The sequence below is a fragment of the Ovis canadensis genome, chromosome 2 (assembly GCF_042477335.2).
Source record: "Ovis canadensis isolate MfBH-ARS-UI-01 breed Bighorn chromosome 2, ARS-UI_OviCan_v2, whole genome shotgun sequence".
NCBI classification, from domain to species: domain Eukaryota; kingdom Metazoa; phylum Chordata; class Mammalia; order Artiodactyla; family Bovidae; genus Ovis; species Ovis canadensis.
The window spans coordinates 33,865,412-33,891,163 of record NC_091246.1 but is presented as its reverse complement, the minus strand read 5'-3'; the positions used below and the strand labels follow the sequence as shown (position 1 = coordinate 33,891,163).

Genomic DNA, 25,752 nt, shown 5'->3' with positions numbered 1-25,752 from the left:
TCCCCGGGGCGGAGCCTGATAGGCTGCTGTCTATGGGGTCGCACAGAGTCGGACACGACTGAAGCGACTTAGCAGCAGCAGCAGCACAGGATTCAGTGAAGCACATTGTTGGCTCCTTGTATTTGCTTGTGCTATTTTATTGCTTGTGAATTCTGTACTGCTTTTTATATGTCTGTGGAATTCTTCAAAATAATGTTCAGATTATTTCCTCCAGTGAGATTTTTCATGTTCTACTTGTCAAAATTTATTTTTTTCTCCCATATTCTTTTCTATTTATCTGTTTAGGTTTATTTATCTGTTTAGGATTAGGTTTGATTTACTCTTTTGAATGTTAGCATCTTTAACAGTTGCTAGTAGAAATTAAAAATTTAATTAAACTTAGGTTGTCTGAAATTGGTAGGTACTTTGGAAGTGTATATCCAACTCTGACATTCAATTTCAAGAGTTCTTGGGGAATTCCCTGGCAGTCCAGTGGTTAGGACTCTGCACTTTCACATGGGTTCAAGCCCTCGGGAAACCAAGATCCCACAAGCTGCGTGGCATGACCGAAAAAGCAAAAACAACAAAAAAGAAGCCTTATCATCCTTTTGAAAAAAGATTTATAATTCAAATGGTATATTAATCACATGCATTTACCTTCTGAAACCTTAATGACAATGAAGAAGTGTTTGGCTTTTTAACAAATAGATATAATTAATAAAGGGGCATCCCAGGTGGCACAGTGTTAAAGAATTCTCCTGCCAACACAGGAGACACAGGTTCAATCCTGGATCAGAAAGATCCCCTAGGAGTAGGAAATGGCAACCCACTTGAGTATTCTTGCCTGGAAAATTCCATGGACAGAGGAGCCTGGCAGGCTACAGTCTATGTGGTTGCAAAAAGTCAGACACTGCTGAGCACACATAATAAAAAAGGAAAAGACAGGGAAAGAAGGCAGTAGCAACAAAATTTTAGAAGCTGGAAAACAGAAAGATGTTGAGCTGTCTGTTCAAGTAACTGAATTCTTAGCTACTGATAAAGAAAGTCAAGATACGGTCCAAATTTATACTGCAGGTCCTCTGAAGGGCCTCCTTTTTAGTATGTCAGATACCTCTGAAAATGAGGATGAGAATTATGTTGATGAGATCTGGTTGAAAATCTGTTTAGAAGCAGAGATTTCCCTCCCATTTTCTCCATGATAACATTCCTGAGCCTCAGAATACTAGAAGTTTATTCTCTTGGATAGCAGAACAGAGAGATTCTGGAGTGAGGAGATACCAGGCACTGTTGAATGGTACACCTTATGGGGGAGATAAGTGGTAATTTAGATACTTACTTTTGTAACATCTGTCCTTCCTTTTCCTACACACCAAGCTCTGGTGGGTCCCCCCACCCCTCACCCCCACTCGCAGCTTCCAGAACAGTGCAGTCTAGCTCTTGCATTCCACTTAAGAATTTAGAACACTCTTAGGGAAATCTGGCAAGCCTAAGAGATAGAGAAAAACATCAGCAAAATCTAAATTTATTGGTTTTAGCAGTTCTCCTGATGAAATAGTTTGGTACAAAAACCTCACCTATATTGATAGAGCTCTTAATGAGGTTTTTAGTCCTTCAGCTTGAAGCCTAGGTACGTAGTCATGGGTGGATATCTCTAGCCTATAAGAAAAGACCAAAACAGACAAGCAAAGATAATAGCTCTTAAAAATGGGGAAAAAAAAATTCTGTATGTAAAATAATAGGATGTTATAAAAAAAGAGAAAAAATGTATTCTTTGACATTCACAATTTTAAGAGCAGAATCATTAATAGAAAATAGAGAATGCAAATTTGAGGAAATCTTAGAGAAAGTAGAGTAAAAATGAACAGGTTGAAAGTAAAGAGAAAAAAGGAAAGAATATTTTAGGCTTGGTCCAGTTCCATTATTTAACAAAGATAAATAATAAGATAAATAAAGGTAAACTAATAAAAGTTTTTCCAGAAATAAAGTTCAAAAAATAAATGTCAAAAAAGAAAAAGCCATGTAATCACTTAAGATTTCCTGGAATCAATGAAGCAAATACCCAGGGTAAGAGTGACAGTAAAGAGCTACTCAGCATAACCAGGGTGAAAGTAGACTTCTCCCAAGGCATATGGTCATGAAATTTCAGGACAGTCGGGGAAAACAGGAGATCCTAAGAGATTTGAAAGAGCAAAAGAGGTTGCACACACAGAATGAAGGCAGAATGTCAGCAGAGTTTAAACAACAGGAAAGGAAGCTAGAAATCAGTGGAACAAGGAACAAAGTTGCAGTAGTCACACTTCCTGATTTTAAAACTTAGCACCATGCTAGATTAATCAAGAGAATTTAGAATTAGTATAAAGATAGTCAAATAAGTATAAAGATAGTGGAATAAAACAAAAAATCAAAAAATGATCCTTAATGGTCAGTTGGTACTTGAAATGAGTGCAAAGACAGTTAAGTGGGGAAAGAAAAGTACTTTGAACAAGTGACAGTGGAACAGCTAGATAACCACAGCAAAAGGATAAAGTTCAGCACCTTCCCCACCCCTCCTCACATCATAAACAAAAATAAACTCAAAATGGATCAGTGACATAAATGTAAGAACTGAAAATATGAAACTCTAGAACTTAGGAATAAACCTTAAGAATCAGTAAAAAGAAAAATTAAGTCAGTGAAAAAACAGGCAAGGGATCTAAGTTAGACATTTCTCTGAATATGATTTACAAATGACTAATAAACATCTGAAAAGACAGATATGCCATGGGAAATGCAAATCAAAATGAAAAGATTCCACTTCATAACAAGCGTTGAGGTTATGAAGACACTGGAACCTTTATACCTGCTGGTGGGAATGTAAAATAAGCAGCTACTTTGGAAAACAATTTTACAGTGTCTCAAAAGACGTAATGTTAGATTTATCACATGACCCAGCCACTCTAATTCTAGGTTTGTATATATACCCAGGAGAAATGGATATATATGTCTACACCAAAAGCTGTACAGTAATGCTCACAGCACTTTTATTCATAACAGCCAAAAGGTAGAAACAACCCAGATGTCCCTCAACAGATGAACAGATAAATAAAATGTTATAGAGTGGCATTTGGCAGTTAAATATCTGCTGCAACATGGATGGACTTTGAAAACATGCTAAGTGTAAAAAAAAGTCACAATAGATCATATATGAATTTCATTTATATAAAATGTGCAAAATAAGCAAATCCATGGAGACACAAAGTTGACCAGTGGTAGCCTTGGGCTGGAAGAGAGTGAGAAGAAAGGGGACTGCTGATGTATATGGGATTTCTTCTTGGGGTGAAGAAAATGTCCTTTCTTGTGGTAGTGGTGGTTTTACAACTCTGAATATACTAAAAGAAACTCTGTTATATATATTTAATAGATAAATTATACAGTATGTTAATTATATCTGAGAGTTGGATTAAAAGAAAATCAGTGGACCAGTGTTTTCAGAATTTGGGGGAGAAGTGATTTCAAATCTTGAGTCCTTTTCCAGAACTATCGTCTAATTGTGAAGAAAGATAATATCAGGTTTTTAAAGGCTCAACGAAATTAATCTCCCACAAGGTTTACAAGACTACTGGAATGTGCTTCATTAAAACAGGAGAGTAAATTAAGTAAAGGAAAGCATGGAGTTTAAGGATATAAAAATCCAGCATGAAAGAAAAATGAAGGAAATCCCAGGGTCATAGTGTAACAAGAACCTAATACATTGTCTCAGCAATAAACATGGAAGACAAGTCCAGATTGAAGAAAAGTCACAAGGCTCTAAGTAGATATAAGATCTGTGGTCACCAATGAAATTGATATAATAGCTGTTTTCCTTAATGTAGAAAGAAGAGATTTAGTGAATTGGCAGAGAAGGATTCCGTGGACAGAGGAGCCTGGCAAGCTACAGTCCATGGGGTCTCAAAGAGGCAGACAAGACTGAGTGACTTTCACTTTGACTTGGGGTTGAATTAAAGTGTTAAGTACATCCAAGGTGAACAAAAAGTAAGACTTTTTAACGTCAGAATATATATGAAAGTAAAATGTATTTCTGTGTTTGCAGAAGTTATGAAGTGTAATTTACTTAATAGTGCTAAACATTGATGATAATAAAATTCTGATCTAACTGTATTGGAGGTAAGAGGATCAAAGCGATTTATGCATGTGATTTATATGTGCTTATAGTGCTACTTTATATTATTTTCAGTGTCTGTCTTTTTACATTTATCTCTTTTAGACATTGAAGTAAGATAATGTATAAAACTGAAAAAAAATATGAAATAAAGTAGCACAATAAGCTTGTTATTTGGTGATATGGAGGTAGATACAAAAAGAAAAAGCTAAGAGGAAGTGGAAGACATTGCCTCTGGGAAGAAAGAAATAAGTGGAATTGGAGGGAGAAGATTTAAAAATAAGAACCTTGTCTGGCTATTTGATTCTTTTTTAATTTTTAAAATTTAATGTATTTAATTTAGTTGGAAGCTAATTACTTTACAGCATTGTAGTGGCTTTCGCCATACGTCAACACTAATCAGCCATGGGTATACATGTGTCCCCCATCCTGAACCCGCCTCCCACCTGGCTATTTGATTCTTGAGTGGCATGTATTTATGACTAAATAAAAGAAACTCAATTAAAAGTTAATGTGGATTAAAATATAAAATTAGTAGTTTAGGATTATGATGGTTTATTGTCTGGTAATATTGTACTTTAACCTCCTGAGAGCTACTGCTGCTGTTTAGTCGCTAAGTCATATTTAACTCTTCTGTGACCCCCATGGACTGTAGCCCGCCAGGCTCGTCTCTCTGGAGTGAGTTGCCATTTTCTTCTCCAGGGGATCTTCCCAAACCAAGGAACAAACCTGGGTCTCCCACATTGGCAGGTGGATTCTGTTACCACTTAGCCACCTGGGAAGCCCTCCTGATGGCTATACTTGATGCTAAAGCAAAATTGTGCTGCCTCAACCAATCAACTTCATTTGTGGATTGGCAATGTACAGGAGAGGTGGGAGCTGACTTCATTTTAAAACAACCATGCATTAGAGAGGCATATGCCATGATGTGCTAGTACCAGGAACTTGAGATGGTAATCTTTGTCAATAAAGGAAATAGGTAATTTCTCTTGAATACTTAGAGGCATATCACATGTGGCTTAACTGTAAGGCATCGAGGCTTCCTAATAGTCTGGAGTGTTAACTCTAACACCACACCCAAATAACTGGCTCAGAAAGCATTCACTGAATGATTTAATAATAAACTGCACAGTTTTTACACGTATTCCAGGAAATTAATGAACAAAAACAAAATGCAGAAGACAGATGAAAAACAGATCAGAAACATTTTTCAAAATTTCCAAAAATTCATTAAGCAATAAAATGACCCCTATAAAGCAAAACAGAAATATTAGGACCAAAGGAGGAAATAATAACAGTACAAGTAAACTGGCAGAGTTCAGGAAAGAAGAGAGGAAAATCCTGAAAGGGAAGAGCAAAAGGTATGCTGGGCATTTTTGAAAAGTTGAAAAGAATGAGATCAGGGCTAAGAGGGAGGTGGGTTTCAATGATTGATAACCCCAAAGTTATCAAGACCCAGTTATTGGAACCTATAATTGTTACTTTATTTTTGAAAAAATAAGATCTTTCCACATGTGATTAAGTAAGAATCTTTTGATGAGATAATCTTGGATTATCTGGATGGTCCTTAAATATCTTCCTAAGTGTCCTTCTTAGAGGCAGAGGGAGAGCAGACACACACACAAGTTAAGAAGGTGATGTGATGACAGAAATAGAAATCAACATAATTGAACTGTAAGCCAAAGAATTCCAATAGCCTCAAGAACCTGGAAGAGGCAAGGAATAGATTTTCTCTTAGAGCCTTCAAGCGTTCAACCCACCTAAAAGTTTAATTTCAGCTAAGTGAAACTGATGTTAAACTTCTGGCATCCATAACTGTGAGAGAATAAGTGTCTGTCTTAAAACACACAATTTGTGATAATTTGTTACAGAAGACCTAGAAACTGAATACAAAGATTGCTTGTACACAGTGGAATTGATCATATATATAAATGTATTGATAATTATGTTTTGCTACTTTCCTCAGGCTTGAGGAGCCAACTTAGACTAATTTCTAGAAAGGGAGAAAATTAGATTGAGCTCTGTGTTGGATTAAAATTAAAAACATGGGTTTAAGTTCATAGTTTCTAATATATATGTGTAGATTGATGTATTGATAGAAATGTACATGTAAATATGCATAGTTTGAATGCATGTATGTAAACATACTTGTATGTCCATATAGCAGTAAGCACACTTAGCATCTGAGTCTTGCTTACTAAAGACTATTATTTGCTAAAAGGAACTGGAGAAGACATGGGAAGCCCCTAAGTACCCCTTCCTCACATGGGCACACCAAATATATAGCTATACATGGAGCAATTTCCTCTGAAAGAGATCCAGAAACTAGTTGAGCAACTTACACACATTGGACAGTTGAGGAAATATCCACATCAGAGTGGGTAGGAAAGACTGAGATACACTTGTCATAAACCCCACCCTTGATGTAACATCATACAATTGGGAGAGAATCCCCAACTGTCAGGTTCTATCTGAGGAGTGAAGTATGTTTTGACACTACATCTAGCACTCCAACTTTAAGATTCCTTCCAGTGGGGTAGGCTTGCAAAACGTCTATCTCTGAAAGTCTGTGGGGCTTGTGTCCATGAGACCTATAAGACTATGACAACTGAAGGGAATGCAGTCATTTGCCATGACTGTGCCTGTAGGGATCAGCTCAGAGGAAGCAGACAAAAGGCTCATCTCCCAGTCTTTCCTTGAAAGATCTGTCCGTATACTGTAAAAACTGCCCAGCACTAGGGACTGGCTGCAACCCTCATCAGAGGCCAGTAAAGCTGGAGGACACCTTGCCTTACTTCTACCTCTAACCCATTCCATGTCACTACTCTGTGCCTGGAGAAAGTTTGTATGTACATTTGAACCCCAACTTTTGTGATTGCTGCCTAAAGCAAGGGACCCAAATTTCCCAGCTTTTAGAGCAAAAGGGATTTCCATTCATGAGACCAAGAAGACTCTAGCAAAGAAAGATTCCTTAACTAGCTCTACCCCTCAGGGCTCAGCACACAGGGAACAAGCAGAATTAGCCATTTTCCAGTCTTTCCCTGAAATAGGTTTATTTCTGTACTTTAATATCTACTGCCTTCATGCCAAGCTTCTAATTTAGCAGGCATTTAGGGACCACCGGAGAACTTCCCCAGAGACTGGGGAGGCCAACAGGCATCTCTCCTACCTTCTCCCCCTTTCAGTTCAGTTCAGTCGCTCAGGGCGACCCCATGACTCGCAGCACGCCAGGCCTCCCTGTCCATCACCAGCTCCCGGAGTTCACTCAGACTCCTGTCCATCGAGTCTGTGATGCCATCCAGCCATCTCATCCTCTGTCGTCCCCTTCTCCTCCTGCCCCCAATCCCTCCCAGCATCAGAGTCTTTTCCAGTGAGTCACCTCTTCGCATGAGGTGGCCAAAGTCCTGGAGTTTCAGCTTTGGCATCATTCCTTCCAGAGAAATCCCAGGGTTGATCTCCTTCAGAATGGACTGGTTGGATCTCCTTGCAGTCCAAGGGACTTTCAAGAGTCTTCTCCAACACCACAGTTCAAATGCATTAATTCTTCGGTGCTCAGCTTTCTTCACACTCCAACTCTCACATCCATACATGGCTACTGAAAAACCATAGCCTTGACTAGACAGACCTTAGTCGGTATAGTAATCCAGTAATAAAACCCAGTTAACCAGCATCTCACCAGAAGGAGCTTGTGCTCATATTTAGTGCCCAAGCTTTTTCAGCTGCTGTCTAAGGGATGAGGCCCCAGGTCATCTGGCTGTAATAGCCATTGGGGCTTGCATTCAAGAGTTACAGGGCTGTATCAAACAAATAGTTGTTAATGGGTATGGGGGTACCCTTCCCCATGGCTGTACTCCAAGATCCAACAAAGAAGCATTAGGCAAAAGCAACCTTCTCCCAGTTTCTCCCTGGAAGAAGTTTAACTACATACTTTACCAGCTACTGTTCCCTGAGGGTCCAACTTCTAATGAGTGTATATATAGGTTCTGAATGTGATCCTTTCCTTTGGGACATTGTTGGATCTTGGCACACCCTCAACTCCTGGGAGCCACTAAGAGCAGGGAAGGAGGCTTGGTTGGTCACAAAACTTTGAGAGCAACCTAGGAGTTTGGGCTGGACTGATTGATTAGGTCCATCTCATATATAGCAAGATTTATCTCCTACATGAGACCACTCTGTCAAGACTTGGAAGATGTGATTATTTTATCTAATGCACAGGAACCACAGAGAGTCAAGAAAGGAAGACTCATAGGAATACATTTCAAACAAAAGAACAAGGTAAATATCCAGAAACAGATCTTAGTGACTTGCATTAAGTAGTTTATCTGATTGAGAGTTTAAAACAGCAGTTACTAAAGATGCTCACTGAGGTTAGGAAGCAAGCATATGAACAGAGAGAGAATTTCAACAAGGAAATATATATAAAGAGAAATCAAAGAGCTGAAGAATTAAAAAATAACTGAAAAAAATAAATGGATTCAGTAGCAGACTACATTTGCTGGAAGAAAGTCAGTAAACTTGACAGGGCAGTGGAATTTAAACAGAAAGGAAAAAATGAAGAGCTGGATTATGAAATTTGTGGGACAAAATCAAGCAGACTATATGTGATAGGAGTTCCAGAAGAAGAGAGAATCAAGGCAGAAAGCATATTTAAAAAAAAAAAATGGCTGGAAACTTCCTTAACTGGGGAAAGAAACAGGCAATCCACGTCCAGGAAGCTCGGAGAGTTTGAAAGAAGTTATATCCTAAGAGACTCACGCAAACACATTGCAATTAAACTGTGAAAGGTTAAAGAGAAGAAGAGAATCTTAAAAGCAGCAAAAGGAAAGCAACTTGGTTTGCATATTCAGAATACTTAGGGAATACCAGAAAGGTGCTAACCAAGAACATCTGAAAAAGTTGTCCTTAATAACTAGAAGAATGAAAAAAATTATAGACAAAAGCTGAAACAGTTATCACCACTGACCTCACAACAAATGTTAAAGGGAGTTCTTTAAGTTGAAACAAAAGGACACTGGTTAGTAACAGGAAAACATGAAAGTATAAAACTCACTGGCAAAGGTAAATTTATAGGTACATTTAAAATACTCTAATACTGTAATGGTAGTGGATAAACCATTTATATCTCTGATACAAGTGTTAAAATACGTAAGTAATTAAAACTATAATCATTTGTTAGTGGGTTAGTCAGTTCAGTCATTCAGTCATGTCTGACTCTTTGTGACCCCATGGACTGCAGCATGCCAGGCCCCCTGTCCATCACCAACTCCCAGAGTTTACTCAAACTTACGTCCATTGAGTCAGTGATGCCATCCAACCATCTCATCCTCTGTCAGCCCCTTCTCCTGCTGCCCTCAACCTTTCCCAGCATCAGGGTCTTTTCCAGTGAGTCAGCTCTTTGCATCAGGTGGCCAAAGTATTGGAGTTTCAGCTTCAGCATCAGTCCTTCCAATGACTATTCAGGGCTGATTTCCTTTAGGATGGACTGGTTGCATCTCCTTGCTGTCCAAGGGACTCTCAAGAGTCTTCTCCATCACCACAGTTCAAAAGCATCAATTCTTCAGTGCTCAGCTTTCTTTATGGTCCAGCTCTTACATCCTTACATGACTACCGGAAAAACCATAGCTTTGACTAGACGGATCTTTGTTGACAAAGTAATGTCTCTGCTTTTTAATATGCTGTGTATGTTTGTCCTGGTTTTTCTTCCAAGGAACAAGTGTCTTTTAATTTCATGGTTGCAGTCACCATCTGCAGTGATTTTGGAGCCCAAGAAAATAAAGTCTCTCACTCTTTCCATTGTTTCCTCATCTATTTGCCATGAAGTAATGGGACCAAATGCCCCGATCTTCATTTTTTGAATGTTGAGTTTTAAGCCAGCTTTTTCACTTACCTCTTCCACTTTCATCAAGAGGCTCTTTATGAATGGATAAAGAAGTGGTACATATACACAATGACATATTACTCAGCCATAAAAAGGAATGCATTTGAGTCAGTTCTAATGAGGTGGATGAACCTAGAACCTATTATACAGAGTGAAGTAAGTCAGAAAGAGATAAATATTGTATTCCAGAATCTAGAAAAAATGGTAGTGAAGAATTTATTTACAGGGCAGCAATGGAGAAACAGACATAGAGAATAGACTTATGGACTTGGGGAGAGGGAAGAGAGGGTGAGACATATGGGAAGAGTAACATGGAAACTTACCATATGTAAAATAGATAGCCAATGGGAATATACTGTTTGTCACAGGAAACTCAACCAGGGGCTCTGAGTAGGATCGGGAGGGAGGTTCTAAAGAGAGGGGATATTTGTATACCTATGGTTAATTCATGTTGAGGTTTGACAGAAAACAAAATTCTGCAAAGCAATTATTCTTCAATTAAAAAATAAATAAGTTAAAAAAAAGAGGCTCTTTAGTTCCTCTTCACTTTCTGCCATAATGGTGGTGTCATCTGCATATCTGAGACTTGATATTTCTCCCAGCGTCTTGATTACAGTTTGTGCTTCATCCAGCCTTGTGTTTCTCATAATGTACTGTGCATAAAAGTGAAATAAGCAGGGTGACAATATATAGCCTTGATGTACTCCTTTCCCAATTTTGAATCAGTCCATTTTTCCATGTCTGGTTCTAACTTGCTTCATGACCTGCATACAGATTTCTCAGGAGGCAAGTCAGGTGGTCTGGTATTCCCATCTCTTGAAGAATTTTCCACAGTTAGTTGTGATCCACACAGTCAAAGGCTTTAGCATAGTCAATAAAGCAGAAGTAGATGTTTTCCTGGAATTCTCTTGCTTTTTCTGTGATCCAGTGGATACTGGCAATTTGATCTCTGGTTGCTCTGCCTTTTCTAAATCCAGCTTGAAAATCTGGAAGTTCTCGATTCATGTACTGTTGAAGCCTGGCTTGGAGAATTTTGAGCATTACTTTGCTGGTGTGTGAGATGAGTGCATTTTAAGGCTTGTTTGTAAGGCCTCAGACAGTTATTTTGCCTTTTTCCATTTCTTTTTCTTGGGGATGGTTTTGATCACTGCCTCCTGTACAGTGTTATGAACTTCTGTCCATAGTTCTTCAGGCACTCTTTCTGTCACATCTAATCCCTTGAGTGTATTTGTCACTTCCACTGTATAATTGTAAGGGATTTGATTTAGGTCATACATGAATGGTCTAGTGGTTTTCTCTACTTTTTTCCATTTAAGTCTGAATTTTGCAATAAGGAGTTCATGATCTGAGCCCGGTGGGTTTTTCTTGCTGCCTGTATAGAGCTTCTCGAGTTTTAACTGCAAAAAATATGATCTGTCCGATTTCTGTATTGACCATCTGGTGATGGCCATGTGTAGAGTTATCTCTTGTATTGTTGGAAGAGGGTGTTTGCTGTGACCAGTGCATTCTCTTGGCAAAACTCTGACAGCCTTTGCCCTGCTTCATTTTGTACTCCAAGGCCAAACTTGCCTGTTACTCCAGGTATTTCTTGATTTCCTACTTTTGCATTCCAGTCCCTAGAAGGTCTTACAGATCATAGAAACGTTCAACTTCAGCTTTTTCGGCATTAGTGCTTGGGGCATGGACTTGGATTACTGTGATATTGAATGGCTTTCCTTAGAAATGAAGAGAGATCATTCTGTCGTTTTTGAGATTGTACCCAAGTACTGCATTTCAGACTCTTTTGTTGTCTATGAGGGCTACTCCATTTCTTTTAAGGCATTGCCCACAGTAGTAGATCTAATAGTCATCTGAATTAAATCCCCTGTTCTGGTCCATTTTAGTTCCAGATCCCTAAAATGTCAGTGTTCACTCTTGCCATCTATCTCCTATTTGCCCACTTCTGATTTACCTTAATTCATGGACCTAGCGTTCCAGGTCCCTATGCAATATTCATCTTTACAGTGGATTCACAGCTTAAAATGATGCAAATTTTGAAGTCAAAACCATAAATATGAGAGAAGGAACCTTTTGTATGCATTTGAAGTTACTTGTAGCTTCAAGTAGCCTATGATAAATATATTTTATCCATGTCTCATTATAACTACAGATCAAAAGCCTATAGTAGATATGCAAAAGGTGAAAGAGAAAGGAAACATACCACTACAGAAAATCAAATAACAAAGAAAGAGAGCATGAGAAAGAAAAACAGAACAAAGGGACTGCAAAACAACCAGAAACAGTTAAACAAAAAATGCTAAGTCCATACCATTTATATCAATACTGTCATTGATATACCATTTATATATATACACACAACACACACACATACACACAGTTTATTACTGTACTACCAATAATTATGTTAAATGTAAATGGGCTGAATTCGCCAATCAAAAGACAAAGTGTAAATAAAGTTTTTTCAATTTTATCTTTTTAAAAACTTAGCTCTTAGTTTTATTGTTCTTTTCTAGTGTTTTTTCTATCATTTATTTCCACTCTGATCTTTATTTCCACTCTGATCTTTATTTCCTTCCTTTTGCTGACTTGAGCTTAATTTATTCTTTTAGATCTTGAGGTGTAAAGTTAAATTGTTATTTGACATCTAATTTCCTAGTATATACATTATTGCTATAAACTTCTCTCTCAGAACAGCATTTGCAGTATCCTATAGCTTTCTGTTTGTTTCTTGTTTTTTGTTTGTTTTTTTTTTCATTTGTTTCAGGGCTTAAAAAAATATTTTTCTAGTTTTCTTCTTTGACCAGTTGCTTGTTCAGGAGTGTGCTGTTTACTTTTCACATATTTGTAGGTATTCCAACTTTCATGTTCTGGTTTTATACCATTCTCATCAGAAAGGATAGTGGTATGATTTCAGTCTTTAATTTATTAAGACTTGTTTTCTGTCTTGTCATACCCTATTTTGGGGAATGTTCAGTGTGCGTTTGAGAACAGCATGTATCGTATTGCTCTTGGATGAAACATTCTGTGTATGTCTGTTAGGTTCTTTTCATATAATGTGTAGTTTAATTCCAATTTTTTTAAACAACTCATTTTCTGTCTGAATGATCTATCCATTGTTGAAAATGGTATATTGAAGTCTCCTGGTATTATTGTATTGTTTCCTTTTTTAGAGTTCTTACTATCTACTTTATATAATAGATGCTTGTATGTTGCATTATAAATATTCAGATTTATTATATCTTCTGATGAATTGGCTACCTTATTACATAATAACTTTATTTGTCTTTTGTTATATTCTTTGTCTTAAAATCTGTGTAGTCTGGTATAGGTTTATCTGCTTCTAAATGTCTTTCGGTTTCTATTAGCAAGCTTTTTCAATCAATGCTTTTTCTACCTTTATTCACTATAAGGTATGGAAACAACCTAAGTGCCCATTGATAGATGAGTGGATAAATAAAATACAGTATATATACAGTGGAATATTAGCCTTAACAGAGTGAAATACTGTCATTTGTGACAACATGGATGAACCTGGAGGGCATTATGCTAAGTGAAATAAGGCAGACCGAGAAAAATAAATACTGCCTGGTATCTAAGCTTACATGTGGAATTTAGGAAAAGTAGAATTTATAGAAACAGTAGAAAAATGATTGCCAGAAGCTGAGGGAAATAAAGAGAGTTCACTAAAGGGTACAAGCCATCAGTTAGAATATGAGTAAGATCTGAATATTTGTTGTATGAAACAGTGACTCTAGTTGATCACACTTAACTGTATAGTTGAAAGTTGCTAGAAGAGTAGAACTTACATGTTCTCATCAAACCAGAAAATAAATATTCAAGGTGATATACATGTTAAATTAACTCCTGGGGGAATCCTTTCAAAATGTATACATATGTCATACTATCATGTTACACACTTTAAATATCTTTACAATTTTATTGTTAATTATACCTCAATGAAACTGGAAAAAAAATAGAAAAGGAACTAGTTCATCTTGGAGGAATAGGTGATTCCAGGACTAAGGTAGAGATAGAAGAATGAGTCTGGAGTGTCTAATTAGCCAGAAATGGGTAAATGTTCAAAGAATGTTGGGACCAGTCAGTTATACCCAAAAGAGCTTGGAGGAGCATTCACACAAAGTTGGGGACAACTTGAGCATCAAAATAAATAATTCTGATCATATACAATTGAATAAAAGGATAAGCCATGTTTCCATACTGATATAAATAGATGAATTAATGAGTGGATAGTTGGATGTTAATGAGTATATTTAGTTGTCTTTCCGCTGACCCCTACCTGTTTATTAACTACAAGGACAAAAGGTAACAGTAGTGACGAGGCCTGTCAGACACCAACTTTAATCAAGTGATCACAGTAAACATTACAAGAAGTGAGTCAAAACCTCCATTTTGTTGATGGGTTACAATGAAAATGATAATAATGTCGCTTCTTTTATACTCCTAAGAGTAATAATTTAAATTTAATCACAAGGAGACAAGAAAACCACACTGAAGGACAGTATACAAAATTATTGGTGAGTTAGTCTTCAAAGTTGTCAAAGTCACTCATAGAAGCCAAGGAAGTGCTGAAGAACTGCTCTAAATTGCAGGAGACTAAGAGATAATGAAATTAAATACAACTTGTGATACTAATATAGATGTGAAGTATGTTTTTGGTACAGTGTGCAAAACTTGAATGAGGTCTGATATTAGATGACCAATAATGATTATGATAGAATGTTCATTGAAACCATGCTTTTTGAGTTTAACAATTGTTAAATACCTTTTCATAACTTTTTTTGTGTTGAAATAACATGAAATTTGCCATTTTAACATTTTATGTACAATTTCATGTGCAATTCAGTGGCATTAAGTAAATTTACATTGTTGTGCAGCTGTCACCGCTGTCCATATCCAGAAGTTTTTATCTTATTGACGCAAAACTCCATACTCATTAAATAATAAATCTTCATTTCCCCCTCTTTCAGTCCCAGACAACTACGATTCTACTTCCTGTCTCTGAGTTTGACTACTCTAGGTACCTCATATAAGCAGAATCATACAATGTTTGTCCTTTTGTGTTTAGTGTACTTCACATAGCATGATGTTATGATTTTATAAAGGGAAGTCAAGAAGCACAGTACAATATTAACCTCAGCAGCTTCTGCATTGTTTTCTAGAATTGTTTTCAACTTCAGGGCATGGAAAACTTACTTCTGTAAGTCTGACTGTAAATTGCCTGTATAACTCGGGAGAGATACGTTGTCCAAAAATGATGTAACATCTCTGTCTCTTTTCACTTAGACACTTCCAGATCTTTGATTTTGGCATCTAATTAATTTTAAAATAACCTTTTAAGTTAAATCACAGCACATTGTTACTGTAAATCTTTTATCCACAGACCTTGTGCTATTTGTAATACTTTTATGCTATTGATAATGAAGGTCAATTTTCTAGCAAGAACTTTAGCAACTAAAACACTCTAAACCAATATGCCATAATATTTTGAATATAGTAATTATACTTTATTATTTTATCCTTATAAGAGTTCTGGTGTAAAGGGAAGTGTTTTAACTGGAAAACCAAGGTAATTTTTTTACACCTACAGACTTGTAAAATCAGAAGAGATTCTAGAAGTTGACTTGTTGGATCTGGATTTAGTTTAATTCAGGAAATCTTTACTGAGCATAGTACACATTGAGTAGAAAGTGATATGAATTTGCTTCTTCTCTGGGTTCATTTAGTAAGGGTTATCCAGGCTATTTTAGTAAGAAGCGTTTAGTGGGAAAATGTTAGAGCAGTTTATTCTGGGGGATCACGGTTGGGTGTGCTGAAACTAACTTTCTGTAGTTTGTGTTGTCATGAAGTCAGATGCAAACTCCAGCTTGGTTTTTATCCCTGCTCCTCCTCCGCTGTAGTATACATTGAATAAAGACTTTGATCTCTTATTACATCTCAGTTCTTATGCTCTTTTCTAGTTAGGCAAATTACTGTGTGTTGTATAGGATAGTTACAGAGTCCCTAGGCATGAGATTCACCAAACAGCTGAGACTTAAAAATAGCTACTAGGAACTACTTTAGCACTTAACTATTAATAAGGACTATGTCCAAAAACATGTGGTGGGGAGGAGAGGATTTAAATGTGTGTAGAGAATAGAGAGAAGCATGCAGATCTGAATTCTGTGCCTAGGGATTTTGTCCCCAAGTCTATTTATATGCATCTATTTTTACTTCTGAGTTCCAATAAATTATCACTTGGAAAAATTGTAGCTCCCTAAGGGAAAAAGAAAAGGAGCCATTTTATCTGTCCTCCATGCCTTTAATATACTTGGAATACTTTGTGCTGATTAATATTTTCATTTGTTAGCTCTTTTCTTAGACTTCTGTGAAATTGTTCATCTAATTTTTACATGAATAAGATGCTCCTATTACATTCTGAATTTATTCTCACTAAATTATAGTTGCTGTTTATGTTCCTCTAGACCAGTGTTTCTCAATTGGGGCTTCCCAGGGACATCTGGCAATGTCTGGATCCTTTTCACAATTAGGAGGTTACTACTGGCTATGGTTTTTCCAGTGGTCATAATATGGATGTGAGAGTTGGACTATAAAGAAAGCTGAGCGCCGAAGAATTGATGCTTTTGAACTCTGGTGTTGGAGAAGACTCTTGAGAGTCCCTTGGCCTGCAAGGAGATCCAACCAGTCCATCCTAAAGGAGATCAGTCCTGAGTGTTCATTGGAAGGCCTGATGGTGAAGCTAAAACTTCAATATTTTGGCCACCTGATGCAAAGAGCTGGCTCATTTGAAAAGACCCGGATGCTGGGAAAGATTGAGGGCAGGAGGAGAAGGGGACGATAGAGGATGAGATGGTTGGATGGCATCACTGACTCAATGGACATGGGTTTGGGTGGACTCCGGGAATTGCGGTTCGTGGGGTCACAAAGAGTCAGACACAACTGAGCGACTGAACTCAACTGAACTGGTATTTAGAGGGCAGAGTCAGGAATGCTGCTTAGCATCATCTGTGCAGGACAGCTTAGTTAGTTTCAAAAGTTAATACTGTTTTATATTGCACTTTTTTGTTTGTATAAAATTGAATTCAGAATATATCGTGTTTGTTATCCATTTCCCATTAATATTTACTTCTTTCCATATAAATTTTCATGAGTGGCTATTATCTGTTTATCTTCTGTTTGTGGCTTAAGCCTAAAAATAAATTTTTTAAGAATAAAGGCATATTCCTGGGTAATCATTTTAGGTGCATATGAGAATACTTTGAATGAAAATCAGTAATATAGCATTTAAGTATCTGGATTCTGTGCATTTATCATTAAAGTCTGAAATGTATTCATATTTATATGGTAAAGAAGCTTCTTACAGCATCATTACTACTGCTTTTACCTTAGTTCTCAATGAAATAATATAAATCAGAAGTTCAAACTGTTATAATGGTAGCAGCCTTTTGTTTTATTTTGAGCATGTATATCTTGTCATTCAGCAAACAAGTATCCAGTGTCTGTTATGAGCCAGGTATTTAGTGTATGGAATCCAACCCTGTTCTGGCTTTCAAAAGAACTTGGACAAATGCTATAATCCCATGTAGACAGTATAATAGTGTACATACAAAGAAGTGTGTGTGTGTGTGTATTATATATATATATTATATATACATCATTGGATGGACCAATGTTGAGAGAGAATTCAGGCTATATCAAGTTCAGGTTAAGAAGAAAGGGGTAGGTTTTACAGTAGAATAATTTGTATAAGTAAAGAGGTGTAAAAGAATATGACACAGTGCTTGCTTATATCATATATTGCTTAGGAAATGGGGAGGTTTAAAAGATGATTTTCAGGGGGTTCCCAGATGGTTCAGTAGGTAAAGAATCTGCTTACAATTCAGGAAAAGATGATTTTCAAACAAAGATAAAACCATGATTCTCATACAGATAAAAAAGTAAACGTGGGTTAAGGATTTTGTTAAACTCATTCAATGACATGAAATAAAACACATTTTTATAGAGTAGTGGAATACTGAAATAAATTATAAATAGGTAAAACTTTTTTCTGTAGAGTGAAACAGAATTTCATATTTATCAGTTACCTACAATTTCTAGCTGTGTAAAATAACTCCCATAGAATCAATCTGACAATGCATACTCCATTGGAGTACAAATTTTTTTTCTATGAAAGTGGCAGGAAATTTCAAGCTAAAGACTTCATTGGAGCTTTGTACTAGTGTGAAAAGTGGAATCACCAGAGGACAGAGTGGGAGAGAGAAAGTTTCCCTTAGGTCTCTTGTGATATGTTATTTTCATTGTGAGTTTATGGAATTGCATCTCAGTGCCAAATGCATTCCAGACTCATGGGGATGGAGTGCACCTGTTCTCTTCCGCTTTGCATTGCTATGTAGTCCAGTGTGAATTGCTTCTGCAGTCCAGAAACTGAAAGGAAGACAAGCCTCCATTTGTGTTCCCATTTGAAACCTTTATTCACAGTCTCATAGTTAATACACCATTGCCCTTTTATTTTATTTATTTTGAGAGAATATGTTAACTCATTTTATCCCACTCTTGGCTTGGAGTTAATTTTGAGGTAGAAGCCTCTCTCTGTCACCAATACCACCACTATGTAGGAAGGAAGTATAATTTTAGGTTGTTAAATCTGCTTATTTCCTTTAAAAAACATGTGTAAAGATACATTAATTGTAAATTATAAAATCCCTTTAGAGGATACTGTGATCAGAATTTAGAGATGCTTTGAAACTGACATTTTTCTTTATGTATTTAGGCAGTATTTGAGGTTAAAATTCATAGAAATAGTGAAAATGTTAACTTTTTTCCTTTGCAGATCATCCCATTATGATGGGTTTTGAGCCACTTGTTAACCAGAGACTACTTCCACCCACCTTCCCTCGATATGCAAAAATAATTAAAAGAGAAGAAATGGTCAACTATTTTGCAAGATTGATAGATAGAATAAAAACTGTCTGTGAGGTGGTCAATTTAACAAATTTACATTGTATCTTGGTAAGTACAAATCAAGTCTCTATTCTGGAATATAGCTTTGATTTAATAGCAGAATAGCTTATTATGTTTTAGAGACCCTTGCAAGGGTAAATAATGCTCCTCACCTATTAGCTGTGATATCTGGAGAATTAAGTGTTTGTGTATATTATTTTTCTTTCTGTATTTAATCCTCAAGGATTTTATACTACCCGTTCTAGAGATTAAGAACCTAAAATGTGGAGAAGTTAGGTAATTCACTCAAAGAATGGCAGTTTGAACCCTCAATTCTATGCTAAACCTTTCATATAAAAAAATGTTTGTTAATGTATACATATATATGCATATGTATGTTTTCTCATAAAAAATTGATAGTAACTTGCTTTTTCATCAGTAATCTCTATCTTGAATATGTTTTCATGTCAATAAATAATATACAAATAACAGATACCAAAATATTAATTACAACTACTTATAAATATATAAATAGTGGAAAGCTATATGATAGTTTGTTTTTTGCATTTTTTCTGCATTTTCGGTATTTTTTGGTATTTTGCATATAGGGCAGAAACAATGGTAAGGGGGAGAATAGTGATATTAGTGAAGGAAAGTCCATATATTGGGAACCCATATGATGATACTTTTGACAGCTATGGAGTAATAATATATATACCTAGTTTAAATGAGGTAAGTAATGGACTATATAGAATATATCCGGTTAGGAATGTGCACTAGGAATAAGAAATTGAGTACAAACTGTGATAGTGAGTATACATACATTCACACATACATACATTCAGCCAGTGTGCTTTTTTTTGTGTGCTAATATATACAGTGATGAGGGAAAGTATATCATTCATCTTGTCATGGGGCTGTAATGTGCTATAGAAATTGATCAAATAAATCACATGAATGTTTATAAAATTACAACCCATTATGAGCAGTATGAGGGAAAGGAACTGGGAGCTATAACATACAGCATATAATGAAGGAATTGACCTAAATGATCAGAGAAGGCTTTTTTAAAGAAGTGATGGTGAAGCTAAGATCTGACAGGTACATTTCATGCAGGGATAGCATAATAAAGGACAGAAATGTAAAGACCTGACAGAAGCAGAAGAATTTTAAAAGGTGGCAGGAATACACAGAAGAAATGTACAAGAAAGATCTTCATCACACAGATAGCCACGATGCTGTGGTCACTCACCCACCTACAGTCTAAAATCCTAGAATCTAAAGTCAAGTCAGCCATAGGAAGCATTGCCACAAACAAGGCTAGTGGAGGTAATGGAATTCCGGTTGAGCTATTTCAGATCCTAAAAGATGATGCTGTTAAAGTGCTGCAGTCAGTATAAGGACTGCAAAAGGTCAGTTTTCATTCCGATCCCAAAGAAGGACAGTGCCAAAGAATGTACAAACTACCATACAGTTGTGCTCATTTCACGTACTAGTATGGTTATGCTTAAAATCCAAGCTAGGCTTCAGCAGTACGTGAACTGAGAACTTCTAGATGTCCAAGCTGAGTTTAGAAAAGGCAGAGGAACCATAGATCAAATTGCCAACATTCGCAGGCTCATAAAGCAAAGGGAATTCCAGAAAAACATCTAATTCTGCTTTACTGACTACACCAAAGCCTTTGGCTATGTGGATCATGACAACTATGGAAAATTCTTAGAGATGGGAATACCAGACCACGTTACCTGTCTCCTGAGAAATCTCTATGCAGGTGAAGAAGCAACAGTTAGAACCTTACATGGAATGATAGACTGGTTCAAAATTGGGAAAAGAATACAAGTGAAAGGAGTACAAGAAGACTGTATATTGTACTCTGTTCATTTAACTTCTGTGCAGAGTACTTCATGCAAAATGCCGGGCTGGGTGAGTTACAAGCTGGAATCAAGATTGCTAGGAGAAATATCAACAACCTCAGTTACACAGATAATTCCACCCTATTGGCAAAAAGTGAGGAGGAACTAAAGAGCCTCTTGATGAGGGTGAAAGAGGACAGTGAAAAAGCTGCCTTAAAATTCAACATTCCAAAAACTAAGATCATGGCATCTGTCCCATCACTTCATGGCAAATAGATGGGGGGAAAGTGGAAGCATTGACAGATTTTATTTTCTTGGGCTCCGAAATCACCGTGAACAGTGACTGCAACCATGAAATTTAAAAACGTTTTCTCCTTGGAAGGAAAGCTATGGTGAGCCTAGGCAGCATATTACAAAGCAGAGACATCTCTTGGCTGACAAAGGTCCATATAATTGAAGTTAGGGTTTTTCCAGTAGTCATGTATGGATATGAGAGTTGGACCATGAAGAAGGCTGCACTCTGAAGAATTGATGCCTTCGAATTGCGGTGCTGGGGAAGACTCTTGAGAGTCTCTTAGACTGCAAGGAGATCAAACCAGTCAGTCATAAAGGAAATCACCCCTGAATATTCATTGGAAGGATTGCTGAAGCTGAAGCTCCAATATTTTGGCCACCTGATGGAAAGAGCAGACTCATTGGAAAAGATCCTGATGCTGAGAAAGATTGAAGGCAAAAGGAGAAGAGGGCAGCAGAGGATGAGGTGGTTAGATAGCATCACTGACCCAGTGGACATGAATCTGAGTAAACTCTGAGAGGTAGTGAAGAACAGGGAATCCTGGTATGCTGCAGTCCAGTGGGTCACAAAGAGTCAGACACAACTCAGCTACTGAATAACAGCAGAGTAAACACAGTGAGATAAATAAGGAAATCATTACCACAGTCCAATGTAGAAAGGATTGTCACTTGGACTGGAAGGATGGCAGGGAGATGATGAGATTGTCATTGTTACAGCTGTCTGTGAGCGAAAAGGCTTCCCTGATAGCTCAGTTGGTAAAGAATCTGCCTGCAGTGCAGGAGACACTGGTTCAATTCCTGTATCGGGAAAATCTGCTGGAGAAGGGATAGGCTACCCATTCCAGTATTCTTGGGCTTCCTTTGTGGCTCAGCTGGTAAAGAATCCACCTGCAATGCGGGAGACCTGGGTGCAGTCCCTGGGTTGGGAAGATCCCCTGGAGAGGGGAAAGGCTACCTACTCCAGTATTCTGGCCTGGAGAATTCCAAGGACCTGTGTAGTCCATAGTGAGTTAAGTTGATAGAATATTGGTTGATGAGTTAAATATGGGGCGTGAAAGAGCTCTCAGTAAGTTCTCTAGGCTTCTGCCTTGCAAGTCTACATGCATATTTGGTGCTGTTCACTCAAAGGGGGAAATTCTCTAAGGAACTTGAGAGTCAAATGGGGGTCTTAGGGAAGAAAGTTTGAGGTATATTTAAAATATTTAAGTAGAGATATTGAACCGATAATGACTTATGGGTAGAATTTAGAGATCTGTGCTTAAGAGTTAAAATTTTAGAATTATTACAGTATAGATAGTAATTGAAGCATGAGTGTTTATGTTTTAATTTTTATGAGGAGAAGAGTATATAGATTAAGAAAAGAAGGTTGTCTGAAACTAAACTTTGAATCTACAGAACAAACTGAGAAGTACCCAGAGGAAGAAACATGTGAAAGTCATTTAAAGATTTTTCAAGGAGGAAGTCATGCTGTTGAATAATTGAATGAAGGAGATAAATAAGGTCCAAACTCAGTGTCCTTTGAAGTTGGTAATGGGGGGCAAGTGGTGCCTAGAGCAAAGAATCAGGTTACATGTGTTGAAGAGGAGTAGAGACGGTGGGTACAGCCAACTTCTTCAGAAAGTTTGGCTGAGAAGACAGCAATTGAGAGGAAAATGTGGGATCGTGTGATAATCTTTTCTTTTTAAAGATGAGAGAAATGAGTATTTAAATGAAAATGGGAATGATCTGGTAAAGCGGAGGAATTTTAATACCTAGGAGAGCAAAATATGGATAGTTGACAGTGTGTGATGATTGTGAAAAAGCCAAAGGAATGAGATCCTTTTATACAGGTGTAGGATATCTGTTGTTAAAATAGACAACTAAAGGATCTGGGTACAGTTGTGTATAGAGTTAGTTTAGAGGCTAAAGTTGAGGAATTTTCTGTGGTATAAGTTATTTTAATTTTCTTTGTAATATAAAATAGTAGCATCTCTCTGATGCAGAATATTCACTTTGAGGAGTGTGGGTAAGGTGTAAAAATTGTGAGAAAAGTGAATGAATTCAGTTAGCTTGATTACTTGGTATTTATTTCTATGAAGTAGGAAATAAACCTCTGTCTTTAGTTAGTAAATTAGTATTAATACTATTATTTTCATGACATAAAAATTTAATGTTGGTATCTACATAATAACTATTATTCATCAGTTTGTTAAAATAATTTTTTTTAGGTTCTAAAATTATCCATTGTTCCATTTGTGTTGTTTTTGTTGTTTAGTTGCTAAGTTGTATCCAACTGTTTTGCAGCCAAATGGACTGTAGCCCAACCAGGCTTTGTCCATGGGATTTCCCAGACAAGAATACTGGAGTGGGTTGCCATTCTTCCTGCAGTTGTTCTTCCCAATGCAGGGATCAAACTTCCATCTCCTACACTGGCAGGCAGATTCTTAACCACCAGACTGCGAAGGCAGTCCTAAGCTGGGCAGCATTTTGATACAAAACGAACTCTTCCTTGACCTGACAGACTCCCAGTCTCTCAAGAGCCACAGTACATCATGTTCCTAATACCTTTTGTTGTTGTTTAGTCACTAAGTCATGTCCAACTCTTTGTGACTCCATGGGCTGTAGGTTGCCAGGCTCCTCTGTCCATGGGATTTTCCAGGCCAGAATACTATAGTTGGTTGCCATTTGTTTCTCCGGGGGCTCTCTTCAACCCAGGGGTCAAACTCCTGTCTCCTGCTTTGGCAGGTGGCTTCTTTGCAGCCAAACCACCAAGGAAGCCCATTCCATTCATACAAATAGACAATTCTTATAGAAATGATCATTAGAAATCTGTCTTATTTTAATTTTGATAGTGTATCATTCCCAGAAGATCTAGTAAAAATTACACTCTATATGCAAGCATTTTCGACTTTTATTTAATCTATTAATGACATTACTTTTCTTCTGTGTATCTTTTAGGATTTTTTCTGTGAATTTAGTGAACAATCACCTTGTGTTCTTTCAAGATCTCTGTTACAAGTAAGTTCCACTTAGTATCAAAATAGTTTTTTAAACAGCAAATAATGGGTATTGACAGTGTTTTATTTATTATGGAATAAAAGGTGGATGCTTCTAAAGGGATTCCATGGTTAGTGTTATATTTTTGGAATAGAAGTATTGAGTTATAGTGTTAGACATTCATTAAGATCATAGTCTGGGCCAGAAAACAAATCTTAGTAAGTGAAAAAAAATTGAAATCATAGAAAGTATGCTCTCTGACTATTTTGGAGTTAAACTAGTAATCAGTAACAGATGTATCTGGAAAATTTTCCAAGTGTTTGAAAATTAACACACTTCTAAAGAACCTGTGAGTCAAAGAGGAAGTGTTGATGGTAATTAGAAATTATTTTGAACTGAATGAAAATGAAAATATATCAGACTTTGTGGGATACAGTTAAAGCAGTACTTAGTATAGAACTAAATGTTTATATGAAAGAAAGGTCAGAAATTATAATTTAAGCTTCTACTTTAAAAATATAGAAAAAGAAGAGCAAATTGAACTAGAAACAAGCAGCAGAAAATAAAGATAAGAGCCGAAATGTGTAAAATAGGAAAGAGACAAATAACAGATAAAATCATTACAGCCAAGAGCTGGTTCTAAAATTGATGAATCTCTATCAAGACAGACCAAGAATAAAAAAAGATACAGATAAATAATATTAGGAATTATTATATATCCTAAACAAATTAAAAGGATAATATAGAATATTCTAAATAACTCTATATCCATAAATGAAAAACTTAAGTGAAATGGACCAGTTCTGTGAGGGACACTACCAGTGCCCCTTCAAGAGGTAGACAATTTGAATACTCCGGTATCAATCTGAGAAATTGTGTTCACAGTTAAAAGTCTTTAAACAAAACTCCAGGCCAGTTCTACACACAGACTCTTCCAGAAAATAGAAGAGGCAAGAACACATCATATGAGGCCTGCATTGCCTCAATACCAAAACCAGACAGAGACATTTCAGGCTTAGAAAACTATAGACCTATATCCCTTAAAAACATAAGAATTAAAGTATTACCAAAGCCTCTTGATGAAAGTGAAAGAGGAGAGTGAAAAAGTTGGCTTAAAGCTCAACATTCAGAAAACGAAGATCATGGCATCCAATCCTATCACTTCATGGCAAATAGATGGGGAAACAGTGGAAACGGTGTCAGACTTTATTTTTCTGGGCTCCAAAATCACTGCAGGTGGTGATTGCAGCCATGAAATTAAAAGACGCTTACTCCTTGGAAGGAAAGTTATAACCAACCTAGATAGCATATTCAAAAGCAGAGACATTACTTTGCCAACAAAGGTCCCTCTAGTCAAGGCTATGGTTTTCCAGTAGTCATGTATGGATGTGAGAGTTGGACTGTGAAGAAGGCTGAGCGCCAAAGAATTGATGCTTTTGAACTGTGGTGTTGGAGAAGACTCTTGAGAGTCCCTTGGACTGCAAGGAGATCCAACCAGTCCATCCTAAAGGAGATCAGTCCAGGGTGTTCATTGGAAGGACTGATGCTAAAGCTGAAACTCCAATACTTTGGCCACCTCATGCGAAGAGTTGACTCATTAGAAAAGACTGTGATGCTGGGAGGGATTGGAGGCAGGAGGAGAAGGGGATAACAGAGGATGAGATGGCTGGATGGCA

At 36.9% G+C, this 25,752-nt stretch overlaps 1 protein-coding gene across 8 annotated transcripts in view; it reads left to right on the top strand.

The window, feature by feature from the left end:
• NAA35 (N-alpha-acetyltransferase 35, NatC auxiliary subunit) overlaps positions 1-25,752 on the top strand; it is a 94,312-nt gene that overhangs the window by 44,217 nt on the left and 24,343 nt on the right. For all 8 annotated transcript variants that reach the window (XR_011254267.1, XM_069575802.1, XM_069575801.1 and 5 more), the window contains 2 exons: positions 18,844-19,022; positions 24,038-24,097. Coding sequence is in view for 7 of the 8 variants with exons in the window: in XM_069575802.1 (XP_069431903.1) it covers positions 18,844-19,022; positions 24,038-24,097 (239 nt within the window). In the remaining variant the exon portion in view is untranslated. The remainder of the gene's footprint in view (positions 1-18,843; positions 19,023-24,037; positions 24,098-25,752) is intronic.